Below are 18,027 nucleotides of genomic sequence, written 5' to 3'. Positions count from 1 at the left end.
TCAGCGCGCTCATCCCAGACCCAGCCCCAGCAGCTGCTGGGCCCTGTCATCCTATTCCCATGCAGGTTGTCCTGTTCCTGTCCTTATGCTGTATTAAACCTGCAAAAACTCCTACTACCTCGAATCTTGACTCTTATTTATTGAGCTATCTGTTATGATATATGTCTAGTCAAAAATAGGGTATTATTTATTTATTTACCACAAGAATAACAGTTGATGAGAGTGGGCTGAGCAACAACCATCTAGCTCCTGGTGGGACCCTCTAATTCATCTTCTTAAGTGCAACTAAATCTTATATGGAACCTATGATGAACTACAAATAAACCTCTTACTTGGATAAATCAACCGGCTACCTGTGATACTATCTTTGTTTACCCACAACATTTTGGCGACGATTGAAGAACTTACAAGCTACACAGAAGAGCCTGTATTGAAAAGAACCTACAGCGTGCAAGAGAAAAATAAAGAAAATAATAAGGAACCTACAGCGTACACAAAAAGAAAATCTACAAAGTGAAAAGAAACTGGAACTATTGTCAAGAACCTGTAGTAGTGAGCTGAGACTGTCTTTAAAGTAATTATTGAAATTAAGCATTTTCCTTAAAAAACGCCTTGCCTAATCCCACCAGTGTCCAGTGTCATCTGGACAGCCTGCAGTCCAAGGCGTTTAACCATATAAGCAGTAAGTACAGCGAGGCTGAAAAGTCATGATTCATGTGAGCACTCTGGTATGGGTTGTACCATTTAAGGCTAAAATCGTGTTTAGCACAGCGAGGCATGTAATTCCACGGAGGACACAAGAGCTACTTTGGTGATACGTAATATTTGTAATGAGCAGAGGTTGGTGCGTATTCAAGACTTTGTTGCTTGTTCTGAGCCTGTGGAGAGTGGCTATGGAGGTGTGTGTTCGTGATGCGAAATTGTTAGCTCCTCGACACCGCAGAGGAGGGGAAGCGACGTGGTGAGGAGAAGATCGGCACTGTCTAGAAAAAAGGTATTTTCTGATGACTAGGGGTGCTTTCTGAATTGCCTTCGTCGCTTGTGCTTGCACTCTGGCAATTCAACGGTCATTATTCATTCAAACTTGGCACAAGCTGTGTGCAACCTGCGCATACAGAGAAGAGCGCACGGTCTTAACTGATAGCTCTGCTGTGGAATTGGAGGGAAGAATACTGCCGGAAGAGTTTTTACTGGGGTGAGTCTACCTGTGTTTTAAACGCGGAAAGTGAGTTTTACATGTGTAGTGAAAAACGGCTGCGCAGACTTTCAAAATTAAAACTGTACATGCGCCACTCACGCAGTCCAGTTTGAGAGCCTTCAGTGACGTCAGCATCTTCCTTTACTGCCTAAGGACGTTTGCGAGCACTAGCGTGCCGAAAGCCACACTGTGCAGCGTGAAATGCGTGCCTCCATGTTTAAGACTTGGTTTGCTACCGGCGATTTTCCTTATAGAAGTACTATTCTGTGGAGGACTTCGTAAATACTACGCAGAGATTATTGGAACATTGAGGCATTCACCATTACAAGTCAGTAAGGGGGAAGTATCTTTTCTCTAAGAAACCAACCCTGCCCATGGAAGTTGAAAGGCTGTCTTTGCAAGTGGAAAAGTTATTTGATGAGCACTATGAATCGATGGTTCCCTGGCAGACATTTGCTTCCTGCTCTGAAATGAAAAGTATACTCAAGTTGGGAAGGACCTCGGGTGATACATCGCTCACCGGTGTTTTAAATTAAAGAACAGTGTTTTCTTACCTAGATTGTAATATGTAACTGTTTAGTTTTACCATTTAATATGCTTCAAATGATTTATACAGTAATTTAAACAATATTGTGACATGTTGGCTTTTGGCAAGTTTTAGGAGGTGCACTATAGTTTTATTGCAGGTATAATTTTGCCATGCTATATGTGGGTGTTTTGGCCTATATGATATGTGCTACATTTTCTGACCTAGACACTGGTGTAGCACTAGCTTTATTCTTTTCCTGTGGTATAGTTTTGCACGTGAGCTGGTCTCTTTCCATTTCTTCAATTCTTCAGTGTGGGTGGTGCGCACACCTTTTCACTGTTTCTAATCTACACAGGCTGTTTTGTTGTGCTCCAGTTTCTACTCGTAAAGTGTAGTGAGTCATGTATCAATGCATTTTTGCTTTCATGGGGTGGTGTTTCTACCCTATACATTTATGGTGCATTCATTGATATTATGCCACAATTATTAAGAAGCGCGCAGGTATTAAGACGCGTTAGCATTATTATTAAGAAGCGCGCAGGTATTAAGACGTATTAGCATTATTATTAAGAAGCGCGCAGGTATTAAGACGCATTAGCATTTTTATTAAGAAGCGCGCAGGTATTAAGACGCATTAGCATTTTTATTAAGAAGCGCGCAGGTATTAAGACGAGTTAGCATTTTTATTAAGAGGCGCGCAGGTATTTAGACGCGTTAGTATATTACTAATATTTAAGGTGCATTTATTGACGAAAGGTTGTGCACTTATTCTTGGGTCATGTACCGATACTTTTATGCTTTTATGCGGTGGGGTTTCGATCTTATACATTTATTGATGCATTCATGTGAAGGTGATGCACTTATTATTGGGTCATGTATTTACCCTATACATTTTTGATGCTGTTTTGACTTGGGTTTTGCACTTGTTCTTGGGTCATGTATTTACCCGGTGCTAGTGCAATATTTTTCTTTGCTTCTTTGTTTTCACTCTTTCAGTTCTGCGTTATTTCACGCTTGTTAAATAACATTGTTTTCTTTACATTCACTTGTTTTTTCTCTAAGGGAAGGGGATATGTGCTATATTGTATAGGTTTACACTGTTTCTTTCTTCCCTTATTCTAGTCACTTACTATTAGCTTTTCTTCTCTACTTATTCTTTCCTTCCTTTCTTGCTAATATGAACTGTCCGCTTTATTGCAAGTTTTATCATTCTATTTTTTTTAAATTGCTTTGTTGCAAGTTATTGTGTTTGTTGCTGTGAAGGAAAGGGGATATGTTGTACCTAGAATCGTATCCTTCTTAGTTGCTCAGCCAGAATTAGTGTGATGTCTGAGTGGAATGTTGGAATGCTTGATGTCAGAGTGAGTAGAATGTGAGTGTGCCTGGTTGTGTGTGGAGAATGACAGTTGATGAGAGTGGGCTGAGCAACAACCATCTAGCTCATGGTGGGACCCTCTAATTCATCTTCTTAAGTGCACTAAATCTTATATGGAACTTATGATGAACTACAAATAAACCTCTTACTTGGATAAATAAACCGGCTACCTGTGATACTCTCTTTATTTACCCACAACATTATCACTGGTGAGGCCGATCATGCAAACGTAGGTCATGCCAAGGCAAACCTGTTACATTCTTTTAGCTCAAATTGTCTCCCAGATGTGAGGCATGCGTTGGGAAACATTTCCAAATCCAAATTCAGACACATAGCATACTTAAAACCTTTGTGAATCAGCGGCCTAGCTGCCTAGTCCTCAGCACCACAAAGCGCTCATGAGATGCCACTTTAGCTCTAATCAGTTTCGTAGCCAATCAATATAATACATTCCTGGACTCAAACACCAAGGAAAGTTCTCTGTTTCAGAGTATGACAATAAGCAGTACTTGCACTTCTAATGCCCGTGTAGAACTGCTTTCTTTCACCCACAAATCACACAGCAAGATTCTGAATTTCTGCAAAACAGTCACACAATTAACTTAAGCTGAAAATAAAATGGCGTCGATTATGGAACAAACGGAATCATAAAACTCTGAAAAAATTCACAAAGCTATAAAAAAATCACAAACAGCACAGCTAATATTTCAAAGCTTAAATTACTTAAAATGAATTATATATATTTTATTCATCCAGCCAGGTTAGGAGCTCCTGTCGTGATGAAAAGGAAAATATCTAAATTAACCCCCCAGAGAAATTGTGAGGAGCCTCTATTATGAGTAACACAGAAGGTTCTTTAAAGAGAAACGTTATAAAAAATTGATGATTAAGTGTCCCAGAAAAAAAATCGAGTCAGAAGAAAAGCCTGAAATCAGTCAGCAACCCAAGCAAGGGAACACCCCAAAACCGTTATTCCTCAGGTCTTGTGGAGTCAAAGAGAAATCATTCTCAAAGGAGAATACATCGCGAGTGATGTGTAGTGCCCGTGTGTGCACACGAGGTGTAACCCTGAGTGGTACTGTAGGTTTAGGCTCTCCGATATCCACAAGGTAATCAGGCATCCAGAAACTCTCTCGTCTGATGTGTGTGGCCTAGGGAGTTGCAGAGGACTAAAAACAAAATCTGTATGCTTAAATAGCATGTCAAAGGTAGGCGGGAAGCATTCAAATAAATCCCATTAGCTGCATTTCATTTTCTATGTAACGGTTTGTGTAACTTTAGATCAGTTTGATCCTACGGGAATTTAAGAACCATGCAGAAAATATGTAAAGACACTAGTTATGCAGATTTTACTGCAACATGACTGGCCCTGATTAGCACTTACAAATGTAATTCTTAGTAAATAGCTGTTTATACCATATCAGTTTCTTGGCATCTTCCGTGCTTGCTAGGGCTTCCAGAAGTTTGGTCTTTTCAGCTTCATACAATGAAGACCTATACTCATTGAGCAGTGTGGTCCAGCCTTCCTCAGTATTTGCACCAGCTTTAAACACGATCTTCATAACATCTGTAGGTAAACTACACAATGGAACAATAAAATTTAGAAAACCACAAAAGAAATTGATGGACAAACATCTGGCAAACAAACATCTATAAAGAGCATCATACAGAATTGACAAGATACCAAGGCTCTGCAATACTTTAACATATTCATCAACAGAGTTTACAACAACTGTATCCATGAAGTCTTTGCTAAAAACCAAACATGCGTACGAAAAATTTGCAAATTCCAAAGTAACTCTACAGTAGGCAAAAGCATTAGGGGATTAGGATACACATATAAAGTTACACTATTAAAGAAATCTACTTTTCAACTTTAGGGATTGCTTTACTTAACGCACATTAGATTACATTTTAAGAAATTAGCAAGCATTATAGCATATTCTTTGGACTTTTAAAGACATGGCTGAGTTACAAGTTGCATCTTGGGACTAAGAGCCGACTAATTTCTGCTACAGTTTCACATTTCTTCTACAACCGCTTTATATGTTGGTGTTTCCAACATCAGATCAGTCTTCACCAGCGTTCTGACCCCAAGTAATGCGCAGGTGATGAACAGGTACAAAGTAGTCCATTGGCTTTTGTGTCCCACACAGCTGCAATATATTTTTAAACCAGTCCATAGTCCTGTACACCATGAAAGTACTTATCATCTCAGCTTGAACCAGTATATAATGCGTCTTTGTGTTATCAGATGGATCACATTAGCAGTGCCCTTTACAACAACTGAGATAGGAACCAACTTTACATCTTCAGAAAATTATGCCAGCAGTCTCACATTTTTAGCACTACATGATTCCAATGTAGGCTGCCTATTTTCTGATAGGGATTCATTAATGTTCTATACCGAGCCTAACTATTTTAATTCTTTCTCCTAGAGGCAGGACTGTCATGCTTGATTTGCACTGGAGCAAGGCTTAGGGAATGTGCACAGTGACCAGGAGATGCATCCTATGTAAGTAGTCACGTTTTCGCAATTTTCAAACTGGTAGAGTTTGGAAAACACGTGGCTGTATGGATTGTGGAGTTCCAATGAAGAAAAGCACCACCCTCAGCAATTCCTTCTATCCTATGGCGCCAGAGCCATCCTCCTTATCTAGAAAACCTACCTAATGTAAGTCTGAGATTGGGCCTCTTAAAATTTAGATGTGGGATCATCCCAGCTTTAATGTTGCTGGTTCGGTGGTTATCTACACGGGAATAATATTTGCACGTGTGGCATAAAAAGGAAATGTTATTTAATGCACATTCTACTAGAATGTGCCTGGATTTTAGAACAGAAAGCATTATTGAGACCCATCCTAAAGAAATACAATGTTCGAGATAAATGGCTAGCAGCTACTTTATTAGCTGATAGAGGTATTTTGATGTAACGTGCTCTGGGGCAATTTATATTATAAGTAAATTGAGTGATGTTAAGTATGTACAATATGTAATTTGTTGGATTTTATGGAAGTTTTTTTTATCTTGAATAATGTTTTTATAATGTTTATGGAATATTTATTATGATATTTTTATGGTGTAAATGTTTCAAGACCAAGGTCGAAATAAACACATTTTGACTGACTGGACACCAATGCTAGAAGTCTGTACATTCAAACTAGGCATTGGAAACAAAACATTCGAGTGCCCTTGAAGGAAGGCATTTGTCCCAAGTCCCCACTATCCAGCCAGGCTTACAAATATTATTTATAAACATTTTTATTACCTAGGCTGACTCGATACTTGCAGCATATTAGGGACAACGGTTACACTAGAAAGCAGCTGCCTGCTTCAATATTCATTAAAAACCCTGGGCACATTATAAGTCCAATGTATTTTTAAACATAAAAGACTACTTTATTTCATCTTGAATACATGAACTCTCCAAATCAAATAAATCAAAAATACCTATTTCAGAAATAGTAACCATTTACCTAAAAAACGTTATTGGCAAAGAAACACTTGCTAATCGGCTAAAATGGGAAGGGCACAGAAAGAGGTCCAAATGTCAGTTGCAGAAATCTCTCCTCCATGAAAAGGATCCGAGTAGAGCCGAAACCTGCAACATTCAGGAACGTACAATCCGACCCCTATGAGCAAACCTGCGAATCTGCAACGCTTTTTGCTTATAAAGGATACAAGCCAAATCACAAAGTAATTATGGTAACAGCACTAGACCGTCGAAGAAGATACCATTTACAAAATGCTTAAAGCAGCAAAATATATTTAGATAATACCGTGGGAATATAGATTGCTGTTGGGTATTTCAATTTGTCAAACTCTGGTACTGTACCAAACTGTCCTAAAACTGTTCTGGCAAAAACGTGCATACTTTATCAACGGTGCGGGTATTTAAACAGCCTCCCTTTGTACACTTGTAAGAACAGGAGAAAAAGTCTGCTTTGTTTTTATTCATCTTCCATATCATTGTATTTCTGGAATACATTTTGTGTTTAGAAAAGTTTATAAGATGCACCACCTATAAGGTGATTGATATAAGAACCATTAATTACCCTAGTTGCAGACCTAAGCAATGAAGCTCAGCAACACAATATTGTACACCATCCTCATACTGTTGGCATAAGATACTATGGCAGAGAAGGGTGGGTGGAACATCTATATATCAACAACCTGCATAGAATAGAAATTATTAGGCAAAACGCATCAGAAAGCCAATTCAGCACAGATCCTACAAGCGGTTATCAGTTTGCTCACAACAGCACTCCCCACCTGCCACGAACCCTCAACAGAACACACAGTTCGAACACAACAGGCAAAACACTGTGCACACATCCAACATAGTTCAGGGGCATCTTAAGATAGGAACCCATTGAGCTCAACAGCACACCAGCCATCATAGACAATATACTATTATGCTACAACACAAAACACTAAACCAACAGTCTGATTTAAAGGGCAACGGTGGACCCTAACAAGGCGCCACCGTATGTTTCATCATCCACATAGCTTTAACGACGTAATGAACGTAGCAATCTTCCAAATAGCATGTATCCAATTTGGTGAAGATCTCTTGCTACACATACTAACAATTATAAGCACTACAACACACCAACAACCAAACATACACATAATATTGGTAGATAGGTGTAGGACTACACATGGCTGAGGTTGGATTTGGGGGTTGTTGCCACTACAATCATGACAATGGAATAGTGGCAAGATGCAACTATGGATGGTAAAATGAAGTAGCCCAGAGGGCAGTGGCAGTTCCTCCATGGGGGCGTTTGGGCGCGCCCCCCCTGCTTTCTCGCCGTGCGAGAAGGCAGAAACAAATGGTAGTTATATAACTACCATTTGTGATTTGTTTCTGCCTTCTCGCACGGCGAGAAAGTAGAACACTTCCTGGTTTAGAGTGAGTGGGTGCGTTACTCGAGGGCAGGGGGGAGTCGCTTGGGGGAGTGGCTTGCCCACTGTTGTTAATACTGACTGTTTGGACAGCCTGAGGCCACCCAAACAGACAGTATTAACAACAGTGGCAAAGCCACTCCCCCAAGCCACTCCCCCCTGCCCTCGAGTAACGCACCCACCCACTCACTCTCCCTGTTCTCTGTATGCTGCAGAAGCAGCATACAGAGAAAACAATGACGTAGCCTGGGGCAGCTGGCCGCACTAATGAAAAACGCGGCGGTGGAGTGGAGGGGAGGGAGGCTGCCTGCCGCGCCGCCTTCCTGATGACGTGCTGCAGGACGTTGAAGAAGTTGAAAACGAGGAAGGCGGTAGTCGGGACGAGTCTCCGGACGGTAAGTTTATTTGTTTTTATTTATTTGATATATATTTGTACTAGTAGCCTGTTTGTTCTAAAATGTATGTCCTTCGCTTCTGGCACATGGGGTGGGGAGACGGTGAACAGTGGCATTATGTATGTATGCTTGTGTGTCAGGTTGCAAATTACAAAATTATATGCAATATTTGGTGTGTCTGCTGTGTACAGAGGTGTAGCTTCGGGTGGGCGCGGGTGTTTGAGGTGTGACACCCAAATAATTGCTTTATTAAACACAGTGCAGTGCGACAATCATGTTACGCCCCACTACATTTAAATGTCACCAGTGCCACTGCCAGAGGGCATGTGTGTCTGTAAGACAACCTTTACAATGGGATATGGGCTCGGAAAATGGGGGAGCTGTGTATACATTATTGGTGATCAAGACTCTAGTGAGCTGAGAGGCAAGTGAATGAAGCAATAAAGGCAAAATTACATCAAAAACTGAATTATGTTTTAAAAGAAATTTCCAGGATTGGAAATAAGACACACGGGATGAGGTCATCAAAAGTGGACTGGTAGGACAGAAATAGGATATGCAAATGGTACGGACAGCAAAAATGCAATGACGGAGGGAAGGTAGAGAGGTCATAGGAGAACATGGAACAGGAGATCACACAATGGATGACACCCATTAAACTCACCAAACACCCAGATGAAGGACTCTAAGGGGAGTGGGCTGAGGTGGACGTTAAGTACTTCCTGAGGATTAGGGAGGTACCGAAGGCTGCTTTGAGTTAGGTTAGATCGTGATGACCGGGATAGAAATGAGGAGGGTGAAGGGAAAACCCATGCTGTGGTTGCTATGGGAAACTGTAAGAGAACTATACAGACAGAGGACAAAGCTCGTGAGCCTGCGTAACCTACCCTGACATTCTTCCATGGAATCATTTCCTTCCTAAATAAACACACACAGCCTGCACAATCAACCAATCACGCCTCATTTACAGACTTCAGCAGCCGTATGATGTCTACCTGTACAGGCTCATCTCCACCAGTCGGTAAAACAGTTGATGCATTTACTGCAGAGATGTACACGTAAACTGTAGATACATCCCACTGTTACTGAAGAATCACAAAACCACTGCAGAAAGACATCAAAGCCACTGAGGAACAGCAACATGTTAAGACAATCTCTTACAACACTACTTTTGAGCAGAGCTTATGGTCGGATATCAGTTTTACCTTGGAAGCTGTGCCCGTGCTTTGAAATGCTCTTCAGTTAGCATAAGTCAAGTTAACATATCCTCATTAACCATTACAGCAACCACCAAGTAAATAAACAAGATATTGTCACCTAGTTGGCAATAAGGCTCAGTGAATTGATAGCAGAGAACTATTTGTCACCTGAAGTCATAGATTTGACTACAGAATGACAGTTCAACCAACAATTTTAGAGCCCCAAAGTTGATAAATTCAGTACAGCCTATATTAGTAAAGCTGGATATGTGCAGCACTACAAACCAGCAAAACGGAGATAGCTAGTGCTATACATAATTACTAGCTAGGGCTATCGGCACTCCGCTTGGTCCCCACCTCTCTTCCTTCGCCTATCTCCATGTGCATCTACACTTGCCCACCTGTGCAGCAGCCTCCACCCTCTGGGGAAGCCTCTTCCCCTAATAACAATCCCCCCTCCCAGCAATGGTGCCAGTCCCTTGACAAAACTCCCCAAACCATCTCACTGACCCCTTCGTCGATTTAGAAGAGGCTGTTGTAACGGGGGCCCATGTCAAAAGCCTGCCCTGCACGATCTTGGGTCCCCCGCAGCAGGCAGAAATGTGAGGCTGTTAGATGAACCGTTAGATGATGGTGGATGAAGTGACTTACTGAAATGTAAGCGATTTATTACCTTGTTTTCAGAAAACAGGTATGCTTATTCATTGTATGCAAGCATGCATCTGTACTAAGGTTTCCTGATTCAATCAATAAAGATGTGTACATAAGTACAGTTGCGTATTGGCCAAAACTTTGATAAAATCCAATGATAAATGGTGATTACCTCACTGTCCCATTAGATTCCTTCCACTCGTTGAACATCTCAAGGGCCTTTGATTGACACGTCTCACAGCCATGGGAACAGGCGAAGGACAGCAGCTTGGTTCTCAGCTCGCGCTCGGTTAAGGTTCCCTCATCAGTCCAAGTCTGATTCCTAATGGTGCCGTTCAGCAGCCTCAAGACGTATTGCTAAATGGATAGGAGGAGGAAAACAGTTACATACAATTAAGCACTGAAAGTCTACAGCCAAACCAAAGAAAATACAACTTGCCCAAATGTTGTAGAGAACACATTCATGTTGACCAGTTGCTAATTAGCGATGCCTAATTTATCCACCATCTAAATGTTAGGGATCACACTGTCATTGATGATCTTTTACACTTACCTGTCCGATTTGAGTTAATCGTTTCAAGAACTATCTAAATGCTGGAGAATTGAGCCCAATGTAAGGAGGTCATGTGTTCCTAGTCTGGTATGTTGCTTTATTTGATAGCCATCCTAATCTAACGCTACGGATGTCGACCACCGCAAGAGGTGGACCAGGATGCCTGCATGCATTGTACCCCTTGCTGACAGTAGTTAACTAAACTAAATACAGTTAAGGTGTTAAAAGAGCTCTTTTGTCAGTGGCCTTTCTGGCAATTCTGTTAGCCACATTTGAGTGCCAGGCGACCTCCTAGCCTTCCATTGCCTTTTCTACTTGCAGATTTAGGGTTGCGGATTCTAGGTAAGAGTTTAATTTCGAAATTCCCCTACTTTTGTGCTTTTATCTTCTGCTTCTGGGCCATCAGATCCCTTCTCTATGAATACTGAACCAAGGAATGTCCTGTGGAGCTCTGTTTGCTTGGAGTCCTCCCCAAAAATTCTCTATAGTCTCGCATCACACTTTTAGCTTTACACTCGCTCATAAAAACGTACAGCGTTGTTTGGCTGTTTGGTCAGACCTAGGATTCTCCTGTGCTGTGCTCTTTCGTACTCCCTAGCCGCGTTCCTCAGATATCCATGTGCATGACCAGACGCTCTAAAAATAACAGCTGTGCAACCACTTAAAGACCCAGCTGTTCTTGTCTGGTGCACTGGCAGCTCCGCCTTACGAGTTGCACAATTGTGTTTCTTGTGTATGTATTTAAAGAAACTAAATCCCACGTCAATGCAACATGTATTTTCCACAAAGCTTTTCCCAAAGTCTTCAACCCCAAGATGAGTTGCCCTCGTAACTGCGGTCAAACATGAACCTAACAGAACTGGTTGTTTGCTTCTGCAGGAGAGGACCCTGTGCGGCCAACTTCATTTTGTACATTTTAACTCACTGCTCGGTCACTTGATGGGGGTGTCCGGCCATCAGCAAGGATAGGTCACTTATAGTTCAATGATCCGTGCATGAATGGAATTGAGTAGCATTCCTTCACACTGATGAGCCAGGACGACCATGGGAATGCTCGGGTAAAGTCAAGCAGTGATGCCTAATCCATCCATGAGCCATAACACACTCACAACCCTTCACCAAAGAAAACGGTTTTCAAATCACTCGGATGAGCAGGTCAGTGTCAGGCCCCTCCTTCCGTTTCCGGGCTGAGCTACCGACCTGCACTACTAAACTACATTAATGTTCAGTCTGCCACTGAAATTGTAACCTGCTTTCATAGAGTGTGGTTGGGTAGAATTTGTAAAGCATCTCTTTAGTTGTACTATGTATCTCTTTCTAGAAAGTTGTTAACAGAGAAAACTACACTGCAGCACTCCGCAAACACAGTAATTAAAGGCATATATAAACTCAGGGGAATGAGGGGGTCACTGGAACAAAAGTCAATAATATTGAGGGAGAATTTCGAGGGGGAGGAGGGGTTGATTCAGATACCCGAGAATTCCCAAAACAAGCAGCAGGTGAAGGGCAAGAAAAGGTCTAAGGATAATCCAGACACATGGGCATCAGCCTGGCAGTCAACCTGTGCCAGTAAAAAGAAAAAAAAGGTAGACCCGTTTTTAATCAGTTTAACCCCTCCCCTGCTGGTGACAGAACCACTCCGTCAGCAACTGCGGTCGCGCTGTGCTGATGACGGAGCGGTTCCGTCACGGCCCGCTCGGAGCGCCTGCGCGGATTCCGCGCCTGCGCTGAGCGTTCCATTGAGCGGGCGGGGCCGTGACGGATCCGCTCCGTCATAAGCACAGCGCAACCGCGGCTGGTGACGGAGCAGTTCCGTCACCAGCATGCGGCCGCCGCGCGGCCCCCCGCCCCCTTAGCACTGCGGCAGAATAGCCGCCGCAGTGAAGGGGTTAAGGTAGCAGTGGGTTATTTAAAGAGACTAACACACTAGAGAACCGGATTGAGATTTGTTATAGTTGTGGGCAGGGGGCCTTTTGGGGTTTGTTTAGGAAAACTCGCAGAAGCCAATGCGGTCTTAAACCTGCCTTTGCCGCTTTTAAGCAGTGCTTCATTTGTACAAAAAAAACAATGATGTAAGTGCCAGGGCCCTTCTCGGGTGGCCCCTGCAGCACCCATTGCCCCTGCCAGCGCTGTCAGTACCAACACACCTACTAACCATTACAGTCCTAAAAGTGTGACAATTCATACTATCCCAGGCCACCCAAAGCCATCATAATATCGTGAGCGGTAGCTATTATTCATTTGTAATGTATATGGACTTATTAAACACTGCTGTGCTTATTTCCAAATATCACAGCGCCACCATGTGGTGGATGGTCATGCGAGTCGGTGCTGACAAGAGCTGGTGCCAAGCACTGCAAACCACCGGCTCAAATTAAGCAGTGCTTTTAAGGGAATAGGGTGACAATAAGTTTATTGTGATGTACAAATATCTACTCCGGTGCTCTGCCATCAGATTGTACATTACCACAATTGATATTTAAGAAAAAGAAATGGTTTCATTCATGCAGGTCGGCAGCAAACTGGTCTGTTTGTTACAATAGCTGTGCACTGGTTTTGCCTCGTACTAAATCCCACTGTGTGCTCACTAGATGGTAAGAGCCTTAATGAAGCAATCGATTGATGGCATTCATCAAAAATCAATATCTGAACTAAATGTCTCTTTGGTCAAAAGTATTTAAAAAAGCACTTATGAAACCTGTGCTGATAATTATCCACAGCTGCCGTTACAACATAACAGTTTTTCTAATTCTCAAAGCTTAATCGGACACCATAGTATACATAAAAGTTAGGATGTAGCTCAAATAAATGTCCCAAAATAAATTACATTTATGGTTGCCTGCTCCCTGACGACATCGCACCAGCTGTTACATAAGGTCTCACCATATCTCTTCCAATTTTGTCAAACTAAACCAGAAGGCAAAATTTAAGTCTTAACAGAAGCAGTACAATAACACAACATTGGCCAGCTTATGGTATTACATATAACAGCAGAAATGTAAAAGGTAATAGCATGCATAGCAGAACCCTATTGAACATAGGAGGGAAGTCCCCAGTGAGACTACTCTGTATCTTCCTTGAACTGGTCACCAGTGGGAGATCTGAACCGGAGAACCAGTGGCAAGGGATTCTTGCCACAGCATAAAAAAGGAAAACTGTAATTCATTTGAGCAGAAAGAAAATGTTCCTAGTCAATAAATAAGCTGATAAGTGATTATTCTGTTTGTGTATCTTCCTCTAGTTAATTTCTCTGCCACAATAGCATCAAAATAAAGTAGCAACTACAGTAACTAATTACAAGAAGACCACATTGGACACATTGACACAATAATAAAGTGCCCTAGAACAGTGGTCACAAAGGTATTCAAAATAAATTGATAAACCATAAAGAATGACAGATTTCTGTTCGATGCTGAGGCGAAAATGTTCTTGGATGGTAAGAATGTATAGGATTTTATCATTTGTTAAATAATGTATGGCAGCCTAACCCACGTCAACAGAGACTCTTCTAACCTCAGTATCGGTACAAACATACAATAAGATCAATAAAGCATAGATTAAAATAAAAAATGTTACAGTGAACCAAATAATTGACATAAGAGCAATATTCCAGATACAGTCAGTGAGATACTCCATTTTTGAGCTATGCCCCACTGCAGAGGTGTTCGAGGCCACATACAGAGTAATATCCAAAAGACATATATTGTGTTACAAGTGCCTACATACCTCCACTCTTCCTGAAAGAAGAAACAATCCTCGTTTTTCTACAAGGCTGTGGATGAGGTCGAGTTGGAATAGTGCTTCAGTGATCGGGGCAGTATAGGATTCCTTCCCAAGATAAGTAAGCAAATTAAAAACATCCTCCAGGGAAACCTTTCCTATTCTGAAAATCAAAGTTCAAGAGGGAGATTTAGGCTAAGTCCTCTGGATTAAAGAAAATAATCACAAAACACGGTTGTTAATAGTCTGTTTAAAGTGACATTGGAAAGCACATTTTAGAATGCTTATAAAAACAAACTATCAAATTTGCCATTTATTGCACAAACTAAGAATTGAACCGTCTATATTTCCAAAATAGTTAAATAATTACAATGTCCCTTGCTCATCTGTTTACCTTACGTTTGAACACTTAACTGTTATTGTCTTCTGCATAAAAAACTGATTATTCAGAAGGGACTTGAACATGATTCATCCATACACTTAAGAAATTCTAAACCTCTTCTAAGTAAGAAATCTGAAGTGCATCTGCTGACATGCTTTGGAGACCTGTTCTGAAGATCTGAACTGTTCGGAACACATAGCCTGATATGGATTTTAATGGCAATACATTGCATGTGAGACCAGTGTTAATCATTTATGAAAGGCACGTCTTGGTGTGACTTGATCTATCGTGCATGATAAGAGTGTCTCCTATGCCCTCAAGAGGGTACCAGTATAGTATAGTGATGTATCTGCTTATGACACAGCACCCTGGGATCATCTCAATTAAAAGGCTCCTTTGTATCCGCGTGTGAAGGAAATGCCAAGTAGATGGATTTTAATTCACACTGTAGGAAAGCGCATTTTCCCTTTCTAATAGATAACATTTTTGTTCTCTTATCTTTTATTCTCTTCTTGTCTACATGATGCTGTTCTTGCATTATGATAACATTAGGGTTGTATAGCCCTACTATTCACCTTGAAATCCTAAATTGTAAAAAGAATGAAATCATGAGAAGTTAAAAACCTTACTTATCATTCGGATTTGTTTACAAAACATAAGAAAACACTTTTGAAGGTCTAAACAAAAAGTATTTTGGGACGATTAATTTTTAATTACCCAGATAGTCCAAATATGTTGTTGATAAGGTTGGCTCTATCTTTGTAGCTGAAGACAGTGTGATCTTTCTGCAATTGTTCACCAAGGGCTTTCCAGCCTTCTTCTCCATAGTGCACCACATAGTACCCATTCATGTCCACGTTGAATTTTATCCAGCTCACATCCTCTGTAAGCATGATGGTATCTACAACAAAGAAGTAAATCAGTTTCTAGAATCCAAGTGCATTCTGAAGATATATAGAAGGGTCATGAACGACAACTAAACCAAACCAAATATTTAGGAGCTTGTTGTCTGCAGCATAGACCTCCCAACAGCAAACACTACTTTTTAGCATTCATAGTTTGGACTTTGTAAATTAAACAGTTTAGGAAAGAAATCTTGGAACCATTAAAAGGGCATGGGAAAAGTATGTTGTCATACACTGAAGACACATTTCTTTTCATTAAGGCTTATTCTAGTCAGCTGATTGGAATCTTCCAATTAGTCTAGCCAACTATCAGCTGATGTTGAATATTACTTTGTTGTAAGTTCTCCCTGAAAAGGTATCTGCAAAAGAGTTGTTGCAGTATATTGAAAAACCTTGTTTTATAAAGGCTCATGTTCTTCCAGGAGTATACAGATGCCCCTCTTGAACATTAGAGGAAAGTGTTTTTGTATTATGGCCCTCAGTTTTTAACTTGCAAACTAGGCAAAATGTAGAGAATCAACATTCAACAGACCAAATTTCACAAGTTATGCTTTTGTTACAGGTCTTTTATCGTGATATTTTTTTACAGGTTTCAACTATGAGTAGCTATCTGGGGAAAACCGCAAAGGTGTGGTAATTATCAGACAAATCATTTCTATCGCTCAGCAAACAAGCATTTGCATAGGGGTCAGTATTTAACCCTGCATTTGAAAAGTGGGCCAGAGTAGGAATGAAGTCGCCTTCATCTGGAAACTTGGGGTACTTCATTCTCTCATTTCTGTCAAGAATAACCTCAATTGCAGTCTTAGATACAGTGGCAATATCTCTGAGTTAGTTCTTCAACAGATTTTGTGCTAGCTCAGTGTGGCTTAGCCATATACCCACTGATCCTAATGTATGAAGTCCCACAGCTCAACCACATTACCTGTTGTGTATAAAAATAAAACATGTTATCCTGGGAGTGGGATTCCACCAAACTGCACTTGGTACAGCATGTGACTCATTTGTAGGCGTAGGAATAGGTAATCTATTATGGCACATAATACAAGTGGGCTTTGAATCCTGGTTTGGCTGAATCAGGAATTAGAAGAGATGCACTAATGAGGGAAATGGAATTCCTATAACCTGGCACGCAAGACCTATTGTTTAGGGTCAGGGACAAGAGGGCTTCATTTCTATTTTGTCCACGAAACAGGTAGCATCTACCCTCCTACTGCACAAGCCCACAGACTGACAGTTGATGGTATCATATGAGAGTTATGACAAAGATAAATCCCTCTGTTGCTAAAGTAAAACACACAGCCAAACATACAAGCTGCTCCAAGGTTTAGATAGGATTAAATCATGCAACGGTTTTATCGTTTGGGTAAGTGATACAAGGCAATAAAGTAAAGTAAAAGATTAGCTTGTATGATGGCAGTTTCCAACCAAAAAGATTTTAATATTTGCAAAATCTAATGCCTTTGGTATTGCCTATTCTCCCGGAATGCTCCTTAATTCTATGTAAATACCTAAAGTAGCCCACCTAATGTTTTCTCCAAAAGGACATGTGGTTCTCCAGGGAGAGACCTTTTACCTAAAGCCCCCCTATGAAATGAGATTTACTCTAGCACAATCTAGGAGTGCTTTTCCGACCAGAGTTGGTAAGATTGAGAGAAGTTTGTGGATGGCCACAAACTCATTAGCTTGTGGGTGTTCAAAAACTGCCATGTCTGAACATGCCTTGAACGGTGCACTCCCCACCCCATGCATGTGATTTACTCACCTCGTAATATTTGGATGTGGGGCAAGAATATGTTGAAGTAAACGGATTTATGATTGCCAAGTCACCTTTTTCGTAATGCTTAGGAACCACATGACCAGCCACTTGCTCTCTTAAAGAACAAGTTACTTACCTTCGGTAACAATGTATCAAGTAGAGACATGGTCTAACCGCAGATTCCTTAACTTAGAATATCCCCAGGCGTGAGTCTGGATCCGAAAAATGTTGTGCAGCAGCTCTGCGCACCGCCCTGCCGTCGTCCATAGCCGTGACATCTGTGGAGCCATATATGCCCCGCCCCGGCGCGCCAAAATCAGTTTTCGGCAGAAGACTTTTCCGCGTCAGAACACGAAGCCACCACCAAAAACTGAAAATATGGGAACAGCGTGCATAAAAGAAAAAACAAGGTATGGTGAAAAACATCACCACAGAAAGACAGTGGCAGGCACC

At 41.3% G+C, this 18,027-nt stretch overlaps 1 protein-coding gene across 1 annotated transcript in view; it reads right to left on the bottom strand.

Moving 5' to 3' along the window:
* LNPEP (leucyl and cystinyl aminopeptidase) overlaps nucleotides 1-18,027 on the bottom strand; it is a 297,916-nt gene that overhangs the window by 46,756 nt on the left and 233,133 nt on the right. The window contains exons 12-15 of the mRNA XM_078675434.1: nucleotides 15,628-15,811; nucleotides 14,535-14,691; nucleotides 10,428-10,612; nucleotides 4,519-4,680 (exon numbers count right to left, since the gene is read on the bottom strand). Coding sequence (XP_078531560.1) covers nucleotides 4,519-4,680; nucleotides 10,428-10,612; nucleotides 14,535-14,691; nucleotides 15,628-15,811 — 688 coding nt within the window. The remainder of the gene's footprint in view (nucleotides 1-4,518; nucleotides 4,681-10,427; nucleotides 10,613-14,534; nucleotides 14,692-15,627; nucleotides 15,812-18,027) is intronic.

This window comes from Lissotriton helveticus, chromosome 2_1 (genome assembly GCF_964261635.1).
Source record: "Lissotriton helveticus chromosome 2_1, aLisHel1.1, whole genome shotgun sequence".
Taxonomy (NCBI): domain Eukaryota; kingdom Metazoa; phylum Chordata; class Amphibia; order Caudata; family Salamandridae; genus Lissotriton; species Lissotriton helveticus.
The sequence above is the reverse complement of the archived record's forward strand: the minus strand, read 5'-3'. Positions and strand labels throughout refer to the sequence as shown.